The following is an 18,521-nucleotide window of genomic DNA, read 5'->3' on the forward strand; positions in this document are numbered from 1 at the left end:
TGCCTCCTAAAAACTTGTTTTATGAAAGGCTGTTATGTGTCTTTGATACTGTAGGATCCTATTCTTCCTAGTCATTAGACTGGAGAGCCTATGTGTTACCCAAAAATTTGTTAAAATATTCATATTCCAAATCAGTTTCAAGATATACCTTAAAAAACCTCAGATAAGCTTAGATTCTGAAAGCTACCAGGGATTAGTCTAACACTTTCCAGTCAAACCCCTGAGTTTCAGGTAATGAATGGAACATAGTGCTCCTGAAAGAGAAGGACAATCTGGAAAACTGTAAATGTTCAGGGACATATCAGCCAGAAGCCAAAACTCAAAATAATTTTTCCTGAACCATCTTATGCTGTGAGAGTCGAAATCCGCACAAATGCTGTTCCCTCTTGAGGCAGGAACAAGAAAGAATTTGAAATCTGTAAGGCTGAAAATAACTTTCCCAAAAATCTTTCTTATTTCTGTTGCCATGTTAGACACTAAAAAAGTACAGAAGTGCGTGAACGTTTGGATGAGAACACCTGATAATGTGTCGTGCTGTCGTGTGATCTGCCTTTAAAAGCAAGTCACAAGGGCGACTGTGATGCAAGCGCTGCTGAGTATGACAGTGTGAGCTTTGGCACTTGCAGGATAACACAAAAGCAATCTGCACTGAATTCTTTTGCTACAGTGGCACATCTGCACCCCTTTTGGATGAACAAGCCCTGAGCGGAGAATCTTTTTGTCTCACCTGGTACTTCTTTTCCTCTTTCTTTATGTTTTTCAAATAGCACAAGAAAATAGATGCCATACTCTGGCATTGCACCTCACAACTTTGTTCCAAAGGAGCCTGAACGACAAAACATTTTGCAGATTATGATAAAGTTAGACCAGGCTGTCTATTGCCCAGTGTCCTTGACTGGACACATGAACACAATTTTACAGATTTTACCTCTGGTGTAAATGACCAGACAGATCAACGCCTTCCACAGGCTTTCTGTTATCTGATATATGCTGTAGAAAAAGTCCTTTCTAACTCCATCCTTCCCTACCGTGCAGACTTCTTGCTTCTCTATTTCCATTTTGCTGGCTATTACTGTGTGGGATTAGCGATGGATGCTGAGCATTGTTCAGATACAGCCCAGTGATCCGCCAGCGAATGCCTTCTATGGGTGTTTGAATTCCCCAAGTGTAACTTCCAGATCCAGTTTAGTCCCACTATATCACTGAAACAGAGTCCTGCACTTTCATTATTCATGCTACTCCAAAAAGACGTGCAAATACCTGCACAAAGCATCTTGTTTTGTGATGGTTTTATTTTTGGCTGGCACACAACTAAGAGTTACTCTGTGAGTTAAAGTACTATTCCACATCCGCTGTTCAACACTACAGTGACTGCTCAGTGCAACCACTTTACCACTTCTTTATTATTGCTATTGTTATTGTGGTATTCTGAGTAAGTTAGAAAATTACTTTATTGAAATGTTACTACCACTGAGGGCTCTTCGCTCCACATATCACTTACTGCTGCCAAGCTGATAAATAGAAAACATCGCCTGCTGATAACCTGCAAGAAACACTATCTTTCTCGAGTGGAAAAAGGTCTCCAGTCGTGACAGACTGGAGAGATCTTTACTCCAACTGCCACCCATTAACATGCTAATCTGCTGCAAAGTGAAGAGTCAGACCAAAAATCACAAACCCAAAAACTTGTCAAACTTGAATTAAAACACTTGTTACTCACCAGTAAGGATGGCATCGATTTGCTGTAACTTTAAGATCTTTTTGTTTTTTCTCCACAGCACAGATGACATTTATGTGAGAGGTATTTTCCATAGTGACTGGATGCTTTAAATCCATACACAGAAGAAAAAATGGTAAGAGACAATGGTGAATCACCACTCATGAATGAAAAGTGGAGTCAGAGGGGAATTAGAGATTTAGAATTAGGTGTTTCCCTTGCCGTCCCAAAATGCCAGCCCCATCCTCTTCTACCTCCCTTTCACCTCCCTCCAGCTCAAGCCAATTTACTGTCAGCAAAGTTTCACTGCTTTCCCATGAGTGACGAAGACTCCTTCTCCCCTCCAAAGATCTGATTGCTCCATCTTAAAAAATGCAGTGAATATAGCTGAAAAAGTCCATGATCATCTGCCACACACAAAATGCCAGCACTGACCCTCTCTGTAGCCCCTTGCTGGCTGGATGCATCCCCAATATCTGCCTTCTTCCAAGCTCCAAGGTCTGCCAAGGCAGCATGTGTAGCTGAGTTGGCCAAGCACTAGGTCACCCCACTCAGACCCCTGGTCACTTGAAGGTTTATAGCAACTTCTTGTCTTCATAATGTCATCCTTCCTATTTATTATTGCCTTAACATTGGACATGGGGCTGTGCTCCATGTCTGGGATTCATATTCACATCTGGGAGGGAAAGGCATCTGTATCTGAAGTGGTACTTTACCTCCTCATAGGTGGAAGGCTGAGCTTTGAGACATACAGTGGGAATTTCTTCCAGTCCCAGGTTTGCTGCTATTGAAAGGGACAGATGTGTTTTCATCTGCATTATGAGCAACTACTCTGCATCAGATCTAGTAAATTACATGTTAGACAGTTAAATATGGTGAAGACTTTTAGGAATGAAGTTTTGATATTCTCATGCTGAGCTCTCAGATTTCTTACCTGGAAAGAAATGCAATTTGTGCATACCATTTTTCTCTAACACAAAATGAACATCCCTAATGTGTTGGCTTAGGTGCATTTACCTCCACGTTTTCTCAGCACAAATGCAGCTTAGATAAAGGTAATGCTACGCAGGAGGCAGCATGCTACTTCTTGCTAACTGCTCTTTAGAGGTGCAACCTGGAAAGGGCTGGAGCGGGTGCAGAGAAGGGCAACAAGGCTTGTGAGAGGTCTGGAAAACATGCCCTATGAAGAGCGGCTGAGGGAACTGGGTTTGTTTAGTCTGGAGAAGAAGAGGCTGAGAGGAGACCTTATTGCCCTCTACAACTCCCTAAAAGGAGGCTGTAGTGAGGCTGGTGCTGGTCTCTTCTCTCTAATTACTAATGACAGGACAAGGGGAAATGGCCTCAAGTTGCGTCAGGGGAAGTTTAGATTGGATATTCGGGGGAAGTTCTTTACTGAACGAGGGATGAGGCACTGGAACAGGCTGCCCAGGGAGGTGGTGGAGTCACCAACCCTGAAGGTGTTTAAAAAAAAAGTAGATCTAGCACTTGAGGCTATGGTGTAGTGGTTAGGTGTGCTGGGATGAAGGTTGGACTAGATGATCTTCAGAGGTCCCTTCCAACCCCTAACATTCTGTGATTCTGTGATTCTGTGAAAAGTAAAGTCACACATTAGAGACCAAATCTCACAAACTCTGTCTGCTATAAAAACACTGCAAGTGAATTCTGGCTTCTTTCTTCCACATAACCAAAATGAAAAAATGTTGCCAGGATGTGATTGAAACTCAGGAGCTACCGGAAAGGCATTTGTGTGGGTCTCATCCTGTCGGGGCTGAGTTCACAGCCTAGTTCTTGTGGGATATGAAGCAGGTACTTCCATCTGCTTCCCCAGTTCTAGCACAAAACCAGGCATTTCCTTTCCATCTCTGCCCCTCTCAGACTCACACTGTTTTTATCACCACAACCACCATGTGTGGTTGTCCGACTCGGAGACTTAGAACGGTGGACAGGTGGACTGGACTGAATTTTTCACAACGCTGAGATCAAACAAGTGTGACACTGCTCCCACTGCAGTGCTATGACAGCTTTTGAAGAAAAGGTCAGTGGAAATTCAGAGGACTGTAGGTTTCTTATTTCGCATCTTTCTGCCCAGCCAACCCCAGTGAAAGAGTGGGCTCATTCACAATAAAACCCAAAGCCTATTACAGGCAGACAATGCACTTGCTGGGACCTTCTCCACCTTGCCCCGTTACTTTTTAGCATAGAGGATACCCCTTCTGAGCACACCTCTCTCCTGGGACCCAGCCTCTGCAGATGAGGCAGCCAATTCTGCTCTGCTGCTCTGTTGGGAAGAGAGAAGGATGGGGGAGAGGAGAAAAGTGCCGTTTGCCTCCAGCCCTTCTCCTGCTGGAGGGGAGGTGCCATCCAGGGCACCATTACAGCCTTGGGGAGAGACTAGGAAAGAACCAAAGTCAAGGCACAGCAAGATCAAGGCAAACCACATCCACAGCCCCAAATGGAGCATGAGATTAGTATCATGATATTGATATATCATTATAGTATATATAGATCTTTAACACCAGAGTCCTACCACAGTCTTGCTGCACCAGCTTTACAACCAGCTTGTGCTCAATGCAGAGGCAAGCATGTGAAAGACATGTTTAGCACTTTGCCCAGCTCTTCAAAAGATTTAACGAGACCTCATGACCTCTGCTCTCCCTGCTGCTGCCTTCCCATGGCAATGGAGAAAATAAAAATAGGAAATATTCACAAATTACAGGATCTAATAACTTGCCCTTTTGAAGAATCATATTACTTAGAGGCGACCTGTACCTGGAGTCATTAGAGTCAACAACTTTGGTAACTGATTTCCCAACTGTGGCTCAAATTGTTATTATTACTTTAAAAAAATCACAACATACTGCATGAGTACCAAATGTATCTCTTGAAGTTACTTAACATCTCCCATTAACTGTGGAGAGATTCTAAATTTGTTGCCTTCATCATAAATAAAGCTATTTATTTCACTGGAAATATCTGGCTTTTTATTCAATACGAAGCACTCAGATAGAACCTCATGTGACATTAAAGTCACTGCACCTTATCTCTCAGCATCATAAAAATAAGGAGTATGGTACTTATCTCTGCTTAAAAATGCAAAGAAAAATTATTCAGGTGCAATACTGTCTCCTCTATAGAAAGGATTTTGGGGTGACTGATCTTTTACAAGAACAGCAAAATGCAAGCCAATATTGCATTGAAAAAAACAAAAAGTTCCTTTACCTTTTTAAAAATCAAAATGCATGAATTCTGATTCTTTCCCTCTCCTCACTTCTATGCACCTAAAAAAATCTCTTTAGTAAAACAAGTAACAGACTGAAGGGTGCAACCAGTCTATAAACCACAGATGGCGTGAAAATTTGAATTTTGAAACGTTGTAAAGAAGGTGCTCTGAGTCCATTTTCCTACAGCTCAATCCACGCTCGTCTGTTCCCATCATCCATAGGCAGTCATAGCACTGGCGATTTGAAGTGTTTAATAAAAAACTTGCTGGTATTCAGCATGTTGCTTTATTTCCTTCCCTATAATTGAGTTGTGCTGGTTTGACATTTTGATTCAGCATTGTGAAGAGAGCAGACCCAATTTACTGAAATTTCTGTGGTTGATGCATTTAGGAAAAAATACTGATTCAATTTTGCAGTGCATTCATTACGGGAAACGTACTTACCTTACATTTGTTTGCAGAACCAAGTAATCGTTCACCAGGAACAAGAGGAACATCTCCCTCTCCTCCCTGGATTAAGTCAGAACTTTGCTCAGGGACGATTCTGACCTCAGCCCTGCTTTCCACAAAGTTCTTCTCATTTCCCAGATGGAGTCCTATCCCATGGCTAGTTGAAAGCCATCTCCAGAGCCATTTTAGTCCTGAATTTCTGAAGGGTTTCCATCTACTACACACTGTATGAAAGGGGGAGAACACAGAAGCAGAGATAATGGCAAAGGACCACATCATTGCAAGGTGTCATCTGTGGAATCCAGATTATCATAGTAAACACGAGAAATGACAATAAAAAAAAATTCATCAGACACCTGCTCACTCTCCCCTACCACCTCCCTCTAACACTGGGGGCAAATCCTGGGTCTTGCTCCTGCATGCCTTTTTGGAATTGATACAGATTTTTCCAGGATAGTGTTGCCGTCCTGTCAACACTTCCATGCCTCTGTGCAGAAGTCCATCCGCAGCCAACAAAAGCCTGAACGACCCATTTTCTCCCAAAACCTCTCGGTAAGACTGCTTGGCCCAGCTGGTATAACAGTCAGCACAGCTGGTTGAGCAGAGAAAAAAAAATCACAGTCTTTTACACCCTGTCTCCACCAGCTTCTTTTTAACAAGGGGGAAAGGGAAGCTGTGGTTTCACAAAATACTCTTCAGCTAGACTATCCTGAAACATCAGCTACAAATAAAGGCGCTTACATGCAGCTCTTTATACTTACACTGTTTCCACTAATCAATTTCAACACTTTGTGTTGCCGTTGACATCAGAACGTACTCTTCTATATATATAAAGCAAGGCTCTTCAACAGTTTTTCTAATGCTTTGCGTCGCTGTTGCCATGAAAATGTACTCTTCTATATATAAAGAAAGGAACTTCAACAGTTTTTTTCCAAAGGATGTGGATTGGAAAAAGCACAGGAATAATGAAGACTAAAAAGATGTTCTTACACAGCAGGTGTATAACACACCTAAAATTTATATTTTAGTATATTAGTCAGACTTAAGGTTTCAGAGATACCTGAGAGATTCTTCCCATACAAAGGCATTTTATACAAATGTGCTGTAAAGACACACACATATATAAACCAATTATCTCTACCTGTGGAGCACACTTGCATAGTCACTAGGGAACAACAGAATGACAGAAAAGGGAAGCCAAGTGCAATAATCCTGTTGACCACTAGAAACCAACACCCTGCTCCCAAAAATCCACTCCAGAAATAAATGGTGGTTGGGAACTCAGATCCTAACGTTGCTGGTTGTTCAGCTCAGGTTTTCTTTTTTTTAAAAAAATTGCTCAGTGTGGCAGAGAACTCTCTCGTGAACCAGAAATAGCTTCATATGGCTTGGAACTGACTTTCCCAAAACGTGTCCATTGCAGAATTCTCTCATCCTCTACGTCAGATGCAATATATTAATGGATCTTTATGCAACTATTCAATATGTGCTAAAATATGAAGTCTTCTCATATTTTTTAACTTTCTAAGCAAACGGCTAAGAAAAGAACAAGTAGATCTTCCATAGATACCTACCACTCCTCTAACCTTACAACTATAATTAGATCTAATCTATTTGACAAAATTTTAAATTTCTTACTTCAAATTAAGAGAGAAAGAATTTCTATAAGCTTCGGGCTAACAGATGAAAACTTAAAAGCTTCTCATTTGTATTCCTAGGAAGTAGCTGAATCTTTATGCTCTTCCTGCCTCATTTCTTCCAAAACTCAAAGGATGGAACAATGGATCTCTAGCATTTGACATTTGAGGAAAACAATTAAAACAGACATTGTTTTCATTTGCTAAAACTGTGACTTTCTTTGGTCTTTCTTCCACAATTTAGAAATTGCAAAGGCCAAAGATTTCAGGAATCATGCTTAAATAAGGTGATTAATTATGAAAGTCATTAAGTACTTAATTACAAAAAATCCTCAGCTTTGAAAAACAAGAAAAAACACACAGAGTAACTCCTGGGAGTTTTCTTAGCTTCTGTATAGCCGATGGAAGCAGAAGAGCCCTGACTTTGCTTTACTACAGTCATTTAAACCACTTAAGGTTAAAACGTTCCCAGGGCAAAAATTAGGGCTATGCCTAATAAGTGCATTAAGCCCTATTATGTCTATTAAGCACAGGGAGGCACCCTTCTTGTGACCACACAGTATGACTGAGAGCTGTCACGGGCAGCAGATTGAATACCCCAATCAATCCAGCGTGGGAGGTCCTTTTGCAGGGACATTTAGAAACTCCGTGTTACAAAATAACTAGCTAAAAGGGAAAAACAAAAAAAGAATTTTCTGAACCAGAAAACGTAAACAGGCACTGGACTTCAGGAAAGAACTGGAAGCAATTTTTTTTTGCATTCTGGTTTTTACTTTTCTTCTGTTACTTTGGTATCTTAAGATACTCAAAATGAAGAAAAAGCCCAACATCCAAGGGAAAAAATAATCTTGTCACTTGAGAAATCCTGTATTTAGAAATTGCCCAAAAAAACCCCAAACCAAAGCTATTTTGATGTGCAACATTCAAAAGAGTCTATTCTAGAACATATCTTCAACACCTTAAAATGTTAACGTTACAAAAGCGCTGGTTCAAGTTTGTATGAAATTGAAATAACTTAAATCCTCTTTTTTATCATGTTCTAGAAGTCTTTTATTAGTGGTTTGAAAAAAAGCATTCGCTTCCAGAAGGTGTATCTCAGGGCTGGGATCCCCAAAGGAAACCAGATGGCAAAAATCATAAATCTATTTCCCTTCTGTTCTCTGACAGTCTCAATCAAAAAAATTTATGAGGCTGGGAGATCAGGTTTATGTTCCATTGTTATAAAAAAATATTTTTGTTATCGAATGTAGTTTTAACCTTCTAGAAGTCCACAGCAGCAAATGCCAGTTTAATGACATAGTGGATGCAAATAGTTCTAGAAAGAACATGTACAACATTCTCTATTTCTTTTGGAGGCATAAGTATATTATTTCATACAATGCAATATGTGACTTAAGTGTATCTTACACTGGAAACATTTGGGGTTTTTTTGATGCATAATCATAGAATCACAGAATGGCCTAAGCTGGAAGGGACCTTAGAGATCATTTTAATCCAGCCTCCCTGCCGCCAGGGACACCACCTGTCGACTAGATCAGGCAACACATGGGGACTGCACGGGAATCGAACTCCCGAACTTAACGTTGTTAGCGCCACGCTCTACTGACTGAGCTAACCGGCGCCCTACTGAGCCAACCGGCCCCCTAGTGATATAATACCAGCCAGCTGTGGATAATTCTAAATTTCAAGCATTATTACACACAAAGACATCACTCCCAAGAAGCAGACAATGACCTGGAACTAAAAAGTTGAAGCATAATCAGAAACAAAACTGACATGGTAGGTAAATATTTTAGGCTACACCTGCAAATTGAAAATATAATCTGTCTGCTGCCTTCACATACACAATATGGTTAAATATTTTAGAAATTCTTTTGATCACTGATCATAAAGGACCCTCACAAGAAAGCATTATCATTGATGTTCACGACTAGAGGCTGAAAGCTTGAAACACTTGAAAGCTCAAATATGACAGTTAGGACTACGTTGGTTGTTCCTAAGACTTCTGGGGAAAGAAAATGTGCAATTAGAGCTCTTTGATTACCTGAAGGAAGTTCAAAGCTTTACAAATTAGTGCTCCAAACTGGAACGCTACTGGAAAATTTTTTAAGTTTGCTTCAAAATAAATATCCTAACATACTTTGGCACAGAATCTCCAAAACATTTGTGGATGTTTATTTCAGTTAATTTCAGTGTTTGCAGTTTCCTACAAAAACAGCTATTGAAATCAAAAGTTCCCTACAAAAACCTCACTTCTTACTAACTTAACTTTTCTGTTGGAAAATTCTCCCATCAAAATTACTAAGATCCATGAGAATCTTCTGAGGAAACAAAGGTGTGGGGAAAACAATAAATTAAGAAAAATACAAGACAAACAAATGCCAGATTTTATTGAGGTACTGCATTCACAGATGTTTGTGCACTGAACAATCACAGTTGGCTAAAGACAACCTTATTCATGATGTGAAGACACCACATTAAGACAGCACACAGGGAAAGCCTAAAATAAAGCTTGGTCAACATGGTGTGTTCTTATTGGAATTGCACGGGGTAAAGACAACACTTTGCACAAAAATGAGTAGCAGCAGTGGCTGGTATGCACACATCAAAATATACTGTTTTTCAGTACAGTAACCACAGAAATACAGAAATACATATCCTGGCACAGCTTCACATGGGCTTCTGGTTATCGGCAGCTGTAATAGCCAGGAAACACCTCTGGAAGAGTGAGTCAGGTTCTTGTGGCTCACAGTCACAGGTCATCCTTGTGGCTCAGGAAATCTCTTGAAGCCACTTGGCTTTGTCAACAGCTAGTTTCGGTGGCGCCTCATGAAGGATGCAACTCGGTATCTGCAAAACACCAACTGCAGTTAAGAATTCGACTGAACAGGGGAAGATTTTTTTCACCCTGCACAGCAGAGTTGCTAGGGAGATCCTACAAGCAAATGCAGAACAAATCACACAGCTCAATGTATTTCACTGGGATTACTTCTTTCCAAGCATCTCATTATAGTCCTAACCTTCACTACGTGAAAAATTACACCTCTGAAGGACATCACTGCAGCTATGAAACACTAAATGCCTCTTCTGGGTGTGCATGTGGATGGGCAGATCTGTTCATAGAATCACAGAACCATAGAACAGTTTTGGTTGGAAGAGACCTTCAGGATGTTATTGCTCTTCTGCTGTGCAACTGAGGATTTCATCTTGCAGTGATGAAGGCTCAGGGCACACCAGTGCTACAGCAAAACAAAAAAGGCTTAGTAGATAAAGATAGTAATTCATCTAACATTTCTATGCAGTGCCTCTTGGAAAATTCACCAATAATATCTACACTGATCTGTGCATTTAATTTTTTTTTAATGATAGACATACTCAAAATGTGTGCCTTTAACCTTGAAGGATACCAAAATATATTCCAAACTACACTTGAAGAATTTCTACACAAAGAAGTAACTCTACTGCTCATTAAAACAGGATTGCTTCTGAGGTGAAGCACAACAGCTGTTGGTGCAGGTGGGTTTAGAAAAAAAAAAGTTTGTCTGGATAGGCAAAAAACAGTGGACATGCACTGAAGTCTGGCCAGAAAATCTCAGCTAATTCAGCTACTGACAGAAGTTCTGAAGTGTGAAATCTTGGATTTCAAGGCAGATGGCAATGTGTAGCAAAGAACATCCTAACCAGCAAAGAACACTTCAATGCTTGTTCATTAACAAGAATGACGCTCATCCAACTTATCAGCAATATTTTTTTACAGATTCTAGATTTTATTCTGCTTAAGGCTCTGAGGATGGTTATACATTCCTGACCAACCTAATTCAACATGTATGAGGCATATATACAAACTTAGACTTGTACTCTCCCCCAGTACTGCCATGTGGTTGACAGCAGGCTCAATACAAGTCGAAGGTGTGTTCTGGCAACCAAGAGCACAAACCCCATCCCGGGGTGCGTCACACACAGAGCGTAAGCTCATCAAGAGGTGATTATCTCACTGTATTTAGCCTTGGTTCGTCCTCACCTTGAGTACTGTGTGCAGTTCTGGGCCCCACAACTGAAGAAGGATGTTAAGGATCTGGAATGTGTCCAGAAGAGGGCAACAAAACTGGTGAAAGGGCTGCAAGGCATGTCTTGTGAGGAGTGGCCAAGGACTTTGGGCTTGTCTAGTTTAGAGAAAAGGAGGCTGAGAGGCAACCTCATTGCTCTCTGCTGCTCCCTGAGCAGGCGACATGGAGAGGGAACTGCTGAGCTCTGCTCCCTGGTAACCAGTGATACGATCCATGGGAATGGCTCACAGCTGTGCCAGGGGAGGTTCAGACTCGATGCTGGAGAAGTGGTCAATACCCTATGTCCGTCAGTGGTTGAGAGGCATTTGGACAATGCCCTTAATAATTTGCTTTAACTTTTAGTCAGCCTTGAAGTGGTCAGGCAGTTGGATTAAATGATCATTGTAGGTCCCTTCTAGCTGCAATATTATATTCTATCTCCACATACAGCATCCTTGATTAAATACCAGATCAGAAAGGAGCTCACATGTTCCTACTATGTCCATCGCTTTTTTTCCTCCAGACTAGGGGCCAGACCCCCGCACAGCCTGTGTTGACCCAGGACCCAAGACTGTCTCTACTCAGAGCAGCTTGACAGATATTTCCTTCCCAGACCTGGACACAATCTAGCAAATCTATGATTCTATGATTCTACGAAAAGCCAGGGGCTGCTGGTATGGCCTAAGGGGTGCCTGGAGGTAAGACACAGCCCCACATACATTAAGGCTGTAGAGATCCTTCATCCCAGTTTTGACAAGCGTGAATCTCACCTCTTCAAGATGCCCTTCAAAGTCCCACAAATTGCCTCACTGGCTGGTCCAGTACTACTACAGTTACAGTTTGCAAGATTTTCAATGTGAAATTCAGCATATTAGGTACCCTGCCTGCCATAGGCAAGGAAAATAATCCTCTATTTTACATAACTGAACACTGTCACTCTCCTTTTCTAGACTTAAGCCACCTTAAGCCTGTCCTGCCATTTCAAAATCTTCACAAACTTCTCAGTCTCCTCTCTTCTCCAGTGTATCAATACCTAAGAGCATTACAGAGGCACTGCCAGCACTAACTGGAGCAAATTATTACTTTGTATCCTATAAAGAGTCTCCCTCTTTAGTATGTTAGACTAAAAGAAGAGCACAGACACATCAATACTGTGTTTATGGCACACTGTAAATCTCCAGATATCTTTTCCACAAACTACTTAGCTATTCTCCCTTAGGTACATTTGAAGATTTGGTTTCTCCTTTTTAAAACAGTACTTCGCTTCTGCCTCTATTGTATTTCACCTTTTTGATTTCAGATCTTTTCTCCAGGGCACTGAGATATTTCTGAAAGGTAGTTTTATCCCCAGAGTCTTGCAACCCTTCCCAGTGCAGTATCATGCGTAAATTTTACACATACGTTCTTTAGTCCTTCAGCCAAGCTCTTACTACTCAAATGGAACAGAGTAACAAGACATCCTTCCCTCCAAAAATCTGTTTGAAAATGGGCCACTGAAAACTTCTCTTTGAATTTCATAAAGACCTGTAAGTCATGGTCTCTTGTTTCCACTTATCTGACAGGCAAAACTACTTTGACAAAGCTAGAAATTAGACTGGTTTATGATTTGTCTTCATAAAATCCACATAAGATGTTTCCTGTAACTCAATTGTTTGATAATTTGATGTATTATCACTTCAAGTTAGAAGCGATACCTCCAGCTGCCTAGTTCCTCTCCTCTCCCTTTTTAAAGGTAAGAGCTGTGTTTGCCCCTTTTGCTGGAAAAGAGCATGCAAACAAGCTTGCATTGTATGCTGAACTACATCAGTTGCAAGTGTGTGGGAGGCCCCATTCTTAATGAAAATCAGTGAATTTGGCAGAGAAAGTATGCAAGCTAAATCAAAGCTAATTGCCACATGTAGCTTTTTCACAGCAGTAGAAGGTTTGCAGCCACTGACGGACTCTCTGGCTTATCAGTGCACTGTGAAGTGGCTCCTCATAACAGGTGAGGGCATGAAATCTGCAATAAGCAGACAACACGAGAAGCAGAAGACAAAACACAATTAGAGACCTGGAATTTCTGCCAACACTTAACCAGATTATCTGCTGAAGTTCAGAAGAGATCCTTGCCTTCCTTTCCATTTTCACACAAAGTTCCCAGCTGCTCCATTCTGCATCTGGAAGCAAAAAGGCTCCCAGGCTAATGGCATAGCTTTCCAAAAAGAGGTCTCAAGTATTTTGAGTCTTTACAATAAAGCCAGCCCCTTTTTGCCAACCAAAAAGAATTGAATAATTCTGAATTTTTTGGTCTTGCTAGAATGCGTTCATTCAAAACCTAAAAAAACCCCTGTCCTTTGCAGCTGGCCTGTCAATTCTCTCCCCACTTCTCTCATCCTGTAAGCAGTAGTGGTCAGCAGGCTACACCTGAGGGCACTTCATAAACATTAGTCTCTGTAATGCAGTGGAAGACGGGCAATCTGAAGCACAAGGAAAAAAGAGGCTCGTGGCCTTCAGAAAGTGATGCCACATTCACAGACCTGAACCGAGGTCTCATTTCAGTATTTAGCTCCTGCCTCAGATATTTTGAGATCTTCTCACTACAGACGGCATTGTGATTGCAGGATGCTTTTTAGTCTTCTCATGGCATTTTTCTCCCACAAGCTATTTCATTTGCAACAGCAGAAAAAAGTGCTGAAGGTGGTTAGGAGTTTCAAAAAGTCTTCTTACACTTAAGTATTTTCATGAAGACAAGCAGCACAAATCAACCTGTTATGCTGATAACAGCGTTGAGAAAGATGCATTTGCACTTTTACAATGCACGGGGTGGCTCTTTTTTAAGAGTACAAGAGAAAATAACCAAAGCAGGGAACTCTGACACATTTACTTTCCTGTCTAAGAGCAACTGCTAAGCAAACAGGCCCACTTTTTCACCCCCCACCCCTGTGACAGAATTGCTGATCTATGGCTATTCTCACATTCTGTGGGTGTTTCACCCCTGCAGAAAATAAAAAGCATGCTACATGCCATCTGAAGTCTTTGCCATCATTCATAAATTCCTCTTAAGTCTAAAGTACAATTCATCTGTGCTGGCATACATTTGAAACACTGTAATGCATGCTCTGTGACATGGCAGTTTGAACTTTAGACATGATTTCAGAATAAAAATCAAATCAGCACATGAAACTTCATTTTTTTGCAAGATAACTCTCTTCAGTTCTATATCAGACTTGACTCAGCACTCCTAAATATCATCCCCAAGAAATGGAGTGTGACTAAACTCCTCACCAGGTACTTCACTGTTCTTACCCAGCAGCCTTTCTAGTAGTTCATCCCTAAAGAAGTTATCTTGAATGATAAGTTACAATGGCTGCCTCCTCAGAAAGCCCTGGTGCATCTCGGACAGCATCAGTGAAAGGACAAAGAAGCCTAAGAAGACTGTAATCTTCTCTGGTACACAACCATGATGGAGGATTCATGTGCAAGTCAATAAAGACAACACTTCTCTGTGAAAGCTCTTTGTTCTAGTCTCTGCAGACACTTCCCACTGCAAGGACAGCATCAGCACAACATCTAAGTAAATCAGAGACAGTTTGCTAGTGCTTTTCAGAAAGCTAAAAACCCACAAAAAGAACTATAGCATTTTGAAAAATACCATTTCTGCATCACCACTTGTAAAATGGAGCAGAGGGTATACAAATACAATAAAAGAAGATGAAAATAAATGTTCTTGCTGTACCTGTTTTCATTACAGCATTGGCTGAATTCATCCAGTGCCTCTGTTTTTTAACATATCGAACTCCCTCTAGTCTCATTGTCTGTAAAACAAAAGCAGTTTTAGTTAAACTAACAGGATTATTCCTTTAGTTCCAAATAGTAATATGTAGATATGCCCATTGCACTAGAAAAAATACAGTTCCTGGAATCTTCCTGTACAATTTATAGATGATGAGATAAACCAGAGCCATTCCACTTTCCACTCCTGAGTCTCTGGAAAGCTGCAGTTATTAACTTTTACTAAAAAGGAATAAGCATAAAGATGAAGAGCAGTTTAAGGTAGCAGCACTGTGGTATAAGCAGGACTTAAGCAGGAAATCAGAGAGTCTCCTAAAAGAAATGGCAGAAAATTTTCCCATATTCAAGAAAATAGATCAGAAACCTCAAACTTTCACCCCTCTCCAAACATGTTTGGTCACTGTTGTCTCCACTGCACCTTCCAGCCAGTAATCTCAAGCACTGCATGGGGAGAGGCTCACAATACTCCTTTTTATGAAAGAAGCATCACCTGTGTTTTTCAGAAAGATTAAAAGATGACAAGAGCAAACAAAGCATATTTTCAGTCAGGCATTTCACCAGTTGCCCAGAAAATCTTAAGTTCTGTCATCTCCGATCTTTTGCACGTTTGGCTTTCAAGCTTAGTCGTACTTGAATGCTGTTTTTCAGGACACAACTTCATGGGCTAAAGTAAATAATAGTTCATTAAAATTCCACCAGGTAACTTATATAGACACCTGCTCAAGGAAGAAGGGCTGGAATCTTTAGATTCAGTGCAGACAACTCAAGCTTGTCCAAATGATCAGAATAACCAAAGCAAAAGCAGTCTGCACTGAGTCACTAAGAAGAAAAAAACCCATCAGTGCTTTTCACTGATACCTGCTGATGGCAGAGAAAGCAAAGCTCTAGAAGGAAAGACCTTCCTGACCACATTTCAAACTTCATTTCTTTCTTACCTTATATTCATTCATTTCCTTCCCTCTTTCCTCCCGCTTGGTTTCCACTCCTAATTTTCTGCTGCTATGCTTCCCATGCCAGTCCCATCTTCACGAACAGTATGAGCTGTTCGTGGAGATGGGACTTTCAAAAATGCTTTCAAAATATCAAAATGAATTTGATAGTTTGACATTTCAAAAAATCTGTGCAATAATATTTAAGTCAAAATCTTAGCTGAAACCAGGTCTTTTCAGTAAGCTATTTCATCTGTGATTAAAAAAAGACAAACCTAAAAAGAATAAAATATAATAAAAAATGCAAATCAGTTTTAGAGGAAGGGACCCTTTTTTTGAAGCTGGTCTAGATTTTATACCTAGGTTAGAGGATCTATGGGTATCTTTACACTTAAAAACCCCCCTGACTCTTAGTGAGCTGCAAAAAACTCACTGCTACTACAAAGTCTGTGAAACCAAGACGCTAAGGAGTCCAATTTAAGCATTTCCAAATTTAATCTTTCCTAGCGACGTAACTTTGAGTTAAAGCTACCCTTCCACTAAATTTGAATTCTCAGCTCCAAACCAGAAAATTTCTTTGTTCGCAAAAGATTTTATTTTTTTTTTTAAACAGTTGAGACCATTTGGCTTATTTTTCCTAAATACAGATATCCGAGGCAGATGCCTGCAAAGAGAAAAGTAGCCTAACTCAGGAAAATTTAAGGCCAGCTACAGAAAAACCACATAGTGGAAAGTATTGATAAACCTAGGAAGCAAAGCTCTCAACACATACTCCAAAAACCAAGCTGTGTCTCTGAATTCAGACAGCAGCTATCTGGTTCCAGAACCAAGAGAGTCAGATAATTCTACTGAGCTAAGAAGAAAGTGTGAGAGTTTGGTGCTTTTTTATCAAAATATTTCTAAGTTTTATATATTTGAATGGTGCCCCCTGAGGAATCTTTAGTTAAGGAGAGAAATAAAGACAGCAAGGTCACCTGGCTGTTTTTCAAGCTGCGTATTTTCCTTATTATTAAATGAAACCATGAACTTTTGCACACTATGATGTCATTGCTTTGTGAGAACAAGGAATTCATCTCTTCTATTAAAGCACATTTTTCCCCAGCACTTATGAGTAATTTACAAGGCCACAGCTCTCTTCACACTCCAACCCAAAGGTCGCTGCAGTCTGATTCTGAGTGCATTATAGAGGTCTTCCTGTGCAAAGTTCATAAAATACAATTTGTTATTCTCAGTTTGCAGTGATACAGGACACATTGCCCCTAAAGCCTTCCCAGACTGGCAGAAATACAGGAGCAACTCAGAAAATGTATTTACAGACTGTTAGGGTCATGAAGGTGGACAGTCTCTATCTACTTTTTTACCTCCAATTTCAAAACTCATTCCAAGAGGCCAGCAGAGATGATCACTCCTCTCTCATCAGCTGCCTAGTCAAGGAAAGCATACAAGCACCTTTTCCCAGAGCTAAGCAGCAGATATGCCTCTAGATTCCTCCTTTTCTGCCTGTTTACCACTCCTCTCTTGACAATTACACTATCTTTACTCAGTGCTCCTCGCCTCCCTTGGCAGCCCCAGCATTGTTCACTCAGCCTTAACAAAATACTTGCGATCTTGTGACTCCCCTAGTTCACGACATGTTGAAGGGGATAAACCTTTTGCACAGAGAAGATTTTTTAGCTAGGAGAACAAAGAACACACGATCAAATTCCCTTTCATCTTAGAAAAACCCATAATGCTAGCATTCTCAGGGCTTGGATTTTTTGGGGGCCTTTGTTTACCAAGAAGAAACCCCTTTATAATTCTCCAGCCTTCAAATGGGAGAAATAGAAATACCTATTATCAGTGCAATGAAAAATCCTTCCTTTCAGAAAGAGCTTACTAAGCAACTCGTATTATTAAAAAGCGAGTTCTCTATGCTAAGAAAAAGCATGCTTCAATCATTTGAATATTCACCTTGGTCTCAAAAAGCACAGCTCAATTCTCCAAACCACAGAACTCCTATGTCAAGGTAATCTTAGAACCATGCTTTTAAGAGGTATCATAAGCAAAAGGACAAAGATTTTCCAGTTAGTGATGTCCTTTCAGTATTCCACTGGACATAAATGTCTAGACTGACACACAAAGCATTAAAAACATGACAATTCCCTGCAGTTCTGTCTCCTTGTGAGATGAATCTAATAGCTTCTCTTTACTTCAGAAAGGTGGTTGTGAGGATAAATAGAAGAAAAACTGTGAAGTACTTTGACACTTCAGTAAGGCAGACCATCAACCCACAAGCAAAAACCTTGGTGAACTCCACATTCTGAGGGAGAATGTGATCAAAAAGAATATATGAAGAGCTGAGATTTTGCCTGTAAAAGGAGAGGATTTCTTTGAAAGGGGTAAATAGGCTACTTTCCTGCTTTTCATTGAGAAATACTAGATCCAAAAAGAAACTGTACTGTGAACTCCTTAAGATACAGGATATTCTTGTTTGCCTGTGCACACTGCCTTGCAGATAAGGGATCTACTCTGCACCCTACAGTACTGTACTACATATAGAAATGAGTAAAACTTCATTAACATTTAATTAGTTACTCCTGGCCTACACCAGTGACTGAGCTCATTCTTCCTGAAATTCAGTTCTCAGATTAAAATCTGATCTTTTTTCTAGGGCTAACAACATACTTAGCTAATACAGGAACCTTATACGTAATATCTTCATTGATACTATTGAAGAACACTCGTTCAAGAACAAATAGAGGTAAATTCCTG

At 40.4% G+C, this 18,521-nt stretch overlaps 1 protein-coding gene across 1 annotated transcript in view; it reads right to left on the reverse strand.

Annotated features, from left to right (window-relative positions):
- Positions 1-9,694: 9,694 nt before the first annotated feature.
- The window catches only part of FAM159A (family with sequence similarity 159, member A), a 17,857-nt gene continuing 9,030 nt past the window's right edge, over positions 9,695-18,521 (reverse strand). Inside the window, exons 3-4 of the mRNA XM_009871971.1 lie at positions 11,046-11,187; positions 9,695-9,788 (exon numbers count right to left, since the gene is read on the reverse strand). Of these exons, the coding sequence (XP_009870273.1) occupies positions 9,695-9,788; positions 11,046-11,187 (236 nt within the window). The remainder of the gene's footprint in view (positions 9,789-11,045; positions 11,188-18,521) is intronic.

This window comes from Apaloderma vittatum, unplaced genomic scaffold (assembly GCF_000703405.1).
Source record: "Apaloderma vittatum isolate BGI_N311 unplaced genomic scaffold, ASM70340v1 scaffold40646, whole genome shotgun sequence".
NCBI lineage: Eukaryota > Metazoa > Chordata > Aves > Trogoniformes > Trogonidae > Apaloderma > Apaloderma vittatum.